The sequence below is a fragment of the Triticum aestivum genome, chromosome 2D (assembly GCF_018294505.1).
Source record: "Triticum aestivum cultivar Chinese Spring chromosome 2D, IWGSC CS RefSeq v2.1, whole genome shotgun sequence".
NCBI classification, from domain to species: Eukaryota; Viridiplantae; Streptophyta; class Magnoliopsida; order Poales; family Poaceae; genus Triticum; species Triticum aestivum.
In genome coordinates this window covers 429,747,687-429,754,108 of record NC_057799.1, presented here as the reverse complement: position 1 = coordinate 429,754,108, position 6,422 = coordinate 429,747,687, and the positions used below count along the sequence as shown (strand labels likewise).

General features: G+C 52.3%; 2 protein-coding genes across 2 annotated transcripts; one reads left to right on the top strand and one right to left on the bottom strand.

Moving 5' to 3' along the window:
• Nucleotides 1-249: 249 nt before the first annotated feature.
• Nucleotides 250-3,999, top strand: LOC123053618 (uncharacterized). The gene is made up of 2 exons (XM_044477114.1): nucleotides 250-983; nucleotides 1,592-3,999. The coding sequence occupies exon 1, from the start codon at nucleotides 444-446 to the stop codon at nucleotides 972-974; it is 531 nt and encodes a 176-aa protein (XP_044333049.1). The 5' UTR covers nucleotides 250-443; the 3' UTR covers nucleotides 975-983; nucleotides 1,592-3,999.
• A 941-nt stretch (nucleotides 4,000-4,940) lies between these two features.
• On the bottom strand, nucleotides 4,941-6,143 carry LOC123053617 (putative protein Brevis radix-like 5). Its single transcript, XM_044477112.1, has 2 exons — nucleotides 5,866-6,143; nucleotides 4,941-5,760 (listed from the first exon to the last, which is right to left on the bottom strand). Exons 1-2 carry the CDS (start codon nucleotides 5,932-5,934, stop codon nucleotides 4,975-4,977), a joined length of 855 nt encoding a protein of 284 aa, XP_044333047.1. The 5' UTR covers nucleotides 5,935-6,143; the 3' UTR covers nucleotides 4,941-4,974.
• Nucleotides 6,144-6,422: the final 279 nt, after the last annotated feature.

Sequence of the window (6,422 nt, the reverse complement as noted above, 5' to 3'; positions counted from 1 at the left end):
TAGCAAGTTTAGTTACGCGAGGATGAGAATTTTAGGTTGCAAGCATGACAACTTCGTGCTTTGGTTTATTTTTGACAGAAACTTGCGATGTGCCGCTGAAATTTGCTATCCATGTGTGACCGGAATTGTCATAAAAAAACTCAGACATGTGGCACTTTCATTTGGGAAAAACAATAGCATGGATTCAACATATACAGATCATAGATCACGTCACAAAATCTCAAAACAGAAATTCGAATAGAACTCCGAAACAAAGACAAAACTAACTATGAATTCAGCCATATCTTATACTCTGGCTGCGCCGAATACCGGGGAAAACAAGAGAAGAAGGCGTATTCCGCATTTACGTGTTCGCCGGAACGGCTCTTCTTTATCCTCTCGCCGGGCAACCGACGCCGTCCACTCCGGCTTCGCCAGCTCGCCTCCACTCCACCGCCGTCGCCATGGCCGACGCTAAATCCAAAGGCCGAGCACCGACCACCGTTTCCAGCCCCACTCCCACCCCCACATGGGCGCAACGAACCGAGGCCCTGACACACATCCTGACCCACCCCTCCCACTCGCCGTCGCTCCACTCGCAGCTCTTCCTGGCGTCCCGCGTCCCGTGCCCTCCTCGGGGCTCCTCCTACCCGCCCTTCCTCTGCCCCGGAGCGTCGCTTCTCGGGTGGGCCCTCACCTCCGTCTTCCTCCCCCGCGCCGCGCGCCTTGGCCTGCCGCCTTCGTCCTGGCGCTCCCGGTGCCCCTTCCAGCTCCCGCCGCCGCTCGTGCCCTCCGCCGGCATCGAGCCGGCACCGGAGCGGTGGAGCGAGGCCGAGCTCCAGGGGTACGCGCAGCGGCGGCGGGCTCGGAGGGGGCCCATGAGGACGCGGCCGCCGGTGTCCATGGCGGGGGTGGTGCTGACGACCGTGCCCAACATCGTGATCATCGTGGTCATCATGCGGGAGCTCTTCTGGGTCCGGCCTGGCCGCTTCTGAGCCATTTAGGTAAGCGGATGCTCACGCAGCTGAGCGAGTCCTTTAACTGTGGACTGCGCGTACGCTGAAATAGTGTGGTAGTAGCATATTTGTTATACAAAACAATCGTCGACTGCAGCTTGCGAAATTGGGAGGCTATTTGAGTAGAACCTGCGAAAGCAATGCTATCTGTTACTGTACAACTTTTATCTGCAGATGTTGCTGAACTAGGCTTTTCCAAAGCACCCAAGTCTTAGATAGATGTCACGATAACCTGTTCCAATGTCCAGTGAGAAACAGCAGTCAATGTATGACAGAGCAATGCTGGTATATTTGTTTCGTCATAGTTATAAATTATATAGCATATAAAAGGCCCAAGGCATGTGAAGACAGATCTCAATTAACATCCAAGCAGTTAGAATTTGACAATTCGAGGTGTATTACTGCTCAACATAGAGATATCAGATAGGGGTGATGTGGCACAACAGTGTGTCACTTATTGGAGCATGGTGTTACATGAGAACTGAGGATTCTTGTTGGAGTGCATGCCGTAGAACATAGATGTATATTAGCTTTAGCCATCTCTTTCGCGGCTGTTGATTTTCTGTATTACTGAATAGAACTGATGTTGGGTGCAGGATCAGGAGGCACATGGATCTCATCTGCTCCATCAAGCATATGGGTCATCTTATGCATTTTAGGGCGCGTCGCGTCGCTGGCTCCTACTATCCTGTTATCACAGTAGTTGGCGTTCCGGAGTTTGATCGCTTGCCATAGTCAATGCGCTTACAGGTTGAGACACAAACACTGGACCCTATTCATGTCAAGAGAAGCTGCCTTGTATTCCACCACCGGAAGATTGGTACATCCAGCCCAGTAGCGGTCATTGGCCCAGTCAGTTAGTATTGTTCTATCCTCAATCCGTCATCAGGTACTTCTTGTTCAACATTTTACCCGCAAGATACGAGCTCCAAAAAGGATAAATGAAGTGAGGGGAAGGTTTACAAGGATAGAGTGTCCAAGGAGCAAAGAGGTCCCATAGACCCAATATGTCCTATTCTTTCTTGCACTTGGTGTGTCATTGTTAAGCTCAGATCGGGAGCTGTTGTTCTTTGGCACGTTTAGACACAGTGTTCTGCGCATGGTGCTTTTCGCCTTCCCGTTAGACAGCAGCAGATTCTTCCAGCAACGAACTTGGTGAAACACCATCACAGTGCAGAAACAATTCATCATGCACATTTCATGCAATTATCCTCATTGATAGAGTAGTTGTGCTCATAGGCAGCACGAGTCCAGTCCACAGCTATCACTGAAAGTAGATCAAACTGGTTGGATGTTGAATGCTGTTCATCAAAGTTACGACTCTGTGCTTGGACGTCTGCTTGGCACCCTCAGCACTTCTGCTGATCAGTGAATGCATAACATGTTGGGAACTGGCAAATGGCAACCCGCCTCTGGTTCCCTGCCCAGTCAAATTTGCAGTACTTGTGCTTTAATTTTGTGTTGAACTGCTGTGGTACGTGTCAGCATGCATACTCTGCTTGCATCTCCTGTTACAAGGATGTTGCAGATGTTCCTTGGGATGAGGTTGCAGGAACGTTCCACTGGATACTCGCTGCTGCCATCTTTGGCAGATGCATTGCCGGAGTATCCCATTCCCATCCGCGTCAAGTGTGGCACGGTGGTGGTGGTCCACCATGCAGATCATCTCCAAAGATGGGATATTGATTGTTGATCTGTCAAGGTGGAGTGCTGCCAACTGTGAGCCGTTCCTGACAGTGTCACTAGACCAAGACGAGCTGTACTGGTTTCTAGAGTGCAGCCACAGCGTAAACACAGGGTTTCTGTCATAATCTTGCACATTGAGGAGAAACCTGCCACTGGTGTTGTCCGTCGCCATGAGCCTGCTGCAGAGTTTTATCCCATGAGCATTGTTAAGCACTAGATTGGTATTGGCTGGGTTGGTGAAGGTGTCGAACCAACTGCCCTGGTAAGCACAGTCTCTGGTGTCTATCGTAGGATTCACAGATAAATTTTGGATTCCAAAGCTCGGAGTGTGCTGAAGGAGCCACCCAGTCTGGGCTTCAACTGGCATTCACATGCTGTAGGTGGTGTATCAAACGATGGCCTTGTCGAACCAGAGGGTGACAAGCGAGCCAAAGGTTGTGTTGCGCTGATGGAGCACTTGAGGATGAGCATCTTACGAGCAGGATTGAGAATTCGAGAGCCGCTATTGCTCTTTGCTAGTTGCAGCAGCTCTTGCTTGAGGCAGTAAACCTTCCACATTATTGGGAGCATGGTTGATTTAGACCATCAAGTTAATCTCTTGCCTAATAGTACTATCCAGAAGACTTTGCCGACTTTCTGCAAACACGGCAAGAACAAATCCTTCACTGCCTTAATCGTTTGGAGCTTTTTCCTCTCCAAACAATGGTTGATTGCCCGAAGGCTGAGCTACCATAAACTATGGATTTTTCTTGGTTAGAAGGATAGGGGTGTCCCCGGGCCCATTTTATTGAAACGAAGCCAGCTGAAAACAGAAATCATGTTCAGTGTGCTGTCACACACAGCCACAAGTACAGGTAAAATCCCAGGTAACAAAGACCTATCCTATTACTCCCTCCGTAAACTAATATAAGGTGTTTAGATAGTGACCTAAACGCTCTTATATTAGTTTACGGAGGGAGTACAAGCCGAGGAGCCGCCAGCATTTTTGCAAAGCTGGCCCACACACAGGATAGTAATCACGAATCTGGAGTCTTGCCTTCCATCCAGTGCAGTGCAGGGCAATCGCTTGACGAGGGCTTCGTCCTGCCTGAACCAATTGGTAAGCGTCAGACTTTGGTGCAGCTCAAGACCTCCAGTACAATCAAAGGCTCCCGCCAAGGGTTTCAGCTGCAGGCAAGACGCAACAGTTGTTCGCGTCTGTGTTCCATACGCCTGGTGTGTGTGATCCTCCAATTTCTCCAGCTGAGTAGGTTTGCACAATCTTTTCCAGCCATGGTTGAGAGTAATCTGTCCCATACATCCAGCAAGCCTTTTCATCTATTGCCCTGGAAACAGATAGCACTGCGATAGCTCGAAAGAGTCCATGATACAGCAGCAGAAATCAACATTGCAGGCATTTTGTTTTCCAGCGAGCAACAGGTTGAAAAAAAAACCCCATGTCAAGCGAAAGTACGTCAGAGACGAGCTTCCAAATGTTTTTAGCAAACACCCAAGCAAAGACTAAGTGATGGCACTTTCATTTTCAGCACAAAATAACACATGATGACTTGATGAGCCGTCCACAGTTGGTCGTTTAGCAAGGTTATCTCTAGTCAGTATTTTGTTGTTACTTAAAAACCTAAGAAACACGTGCACACTTTAAGAGTAGTAATATTCCAAGCAGAATGGGTATAAGCAGGAATAATCCTGGATTACTCACAATGGCATAAACCATAAAGGGATTTCACCGAATACAAACTAGATGTGTCATACATCCATGCATAACATTCTTTCTCGTCAGACAGAGAGACACCACGAGCAATCTCACAAAGGTGAAGCAATTGATCCATGAGGCGATCATCAACAGTTCTACGAAACTGAAGCTTTGAATGCACACCATCACAGACCTGGGCAATGGAGTAATTCTGTTCATTAACAGTAGTGGAGTATATAGCTCCCAGAACTGTGTAGCCAGGCAGCAGTGCCCAAATAAGACATCCTCCCAGAATTAAACATTCTTGTCATTACTCATGTTCCATCGATAGCCGATCTTAACTGCTCCAACTGCCCAAGCCACCCCTCTCTGTGGAAAATGCCTGGCTGTTGTTTACAGCCTTGCAGAAGCATCGATACAATTGAGAATGACGTCTTCAGGGGCACAGGCACAAGCAGGACGACATGTCCACCGAGCTACCGTAGAAAACCAGTGAATCAGTATAAACAAAAGCTGTAAAACCCGTGACCAGACCTGCTTCTGTGAGATTGATGGGCACGAAAGACTGGAGAAAAACCTAAAAATAACAATCATTTCTGTCTAATTTATGTGCAAGGAACGACACTTGTGTTTGTGTGATTGTGCTTGGCCTGGGCTTTTGTCGCCCCTGCTGCTACTGTTGTTAGGAGGCGTGGCGACGACGAGGCCCAGTATCGGCGAGCCCACGGTGCTGGCCGACCCACCGCCGCTGCCGCTGCCGCTTCCGCTTCCGCTGGACGGGCCGGCGGATGTGGAGGCCGAGTCGCACCCCAGACGCGGCCACCTCCGCGGCTGGTGGTGGTCGTCCTCGGACTGGCACGGCGTCGCGGGCTCGTCGTCGTCGATGCCGTCCTCGGCGTCCTCCTCCTCGTGCGACCCTCCGGTGGACTGCACGATGCTGTAGAGCTCGACGATGCTGTCGTAGTTGTCCGCCCACCAGCGCTGCGCCGCCCGGGGCCCGTCGAACAGCTCCTCCCGGAACCTCAGCTTGCGGAGGTGGTTGGTGCCGTCGGGGCGGGACACCAGCGTCATCAGCACCCCGGGCTCCGGCTCCGCCACCCACTCGCCGTCGCTCTGCTCCTCCCCGGTCGCATGGTCCGCCGCCGCCTCCTCCTCTTCCCCCTCCTCGGGGACGTCTTCCAGGCCGGAGCGGCACCGGTCGCATGGCGCACGCGTCTTCCCCTCTCGCTCCTCCGGCGCGATCTTGGCGGACGCCGACGCCGCTGCCACGTCCTTGTCCTGCGGCTCCAGGTCCTCCTCCCCCTCCGCCCCTTTCCGCCGCCGTCGCCTCGCCCGCGCGTTGCCCCCGCCGCCGCCCGCCTTCATCTTGAGCGACATGGACTTCATCTGCACACACACACACACACAGACACGTTAGATGCATCCGCGCGCGTACCGTACACGGGAAGGATGGAACGGAATCTGACGGATGGCGCTGGGCTGCCGGCGTACGTTCTTGGTGAGGTCCCTGATGATGCTGATGGTCTTGGTCCTGCCGCCGCCATGGAAGCACGCGTGCATCTCGTCGATCCAGGCCGCCCTTCCCCTCCCTCCTCCTAGACGACGACACCTGGACGGTGGTGCGCCGCGAAAACCCTGCCCCGCTCTGCGCTGCTCTGCTCCGAAAACTCTGGCCGAAGGAAGGAGGTGTTGGTGGGGATTTCAAATGGGCGTGCGCACAGCAGAGGGGGCGGCACGGGATTAACGCGAGGACGAACGCGCGTGTCCATCTGATCTGGGGCAGCAGAGCCGCATGCAGTTAATGCGGATTGCCGATTGTTATGGCTCGAAATTAGATTTCGGGGCGGTACTCGAGTACTACTGGCCAGCCGAAGCCGAACCAACCAACCCGCTCGTACCGGGGCTGCGAGCGCGCGGTAGTACGGCGGATTTTGAATTATCGCTCCACCCCGCGCAGGCCAGGTTCATTCATGCCATATCCAGACGTTGCGTCGCATTACCAGCTTGCCCGTAGTCTGAACATCTGCACGTACGCATCAATGAAGGAG

What these genes read in the sequence shown, in the direction of transcription:
- LOC123053618 (XM_044477114.1), top strand. Translation starts at nt 444, where the DNA reads ATGGCCGACGCTAAATCCAAAGGCCGAGCACCGACCACCGTTTCCAGC.
- LOC123053617 (XM_044477112.1), bottom strand. Translation starts at nt 5,934, where the DNA reads ATGCACGCGTGCTTCCATGGCGGCGGCAGGACCAAGACCATCAGCATC. An exon ending in TCAGGGACCTCACCAAGAAC is followed by an intron (nt 5,761 to 5,865) that starts GTACGCCGGCAG and finishes GTGTGTGTGCAG; the next exon opens with ATGAAGTCCATGTCGCTCAA.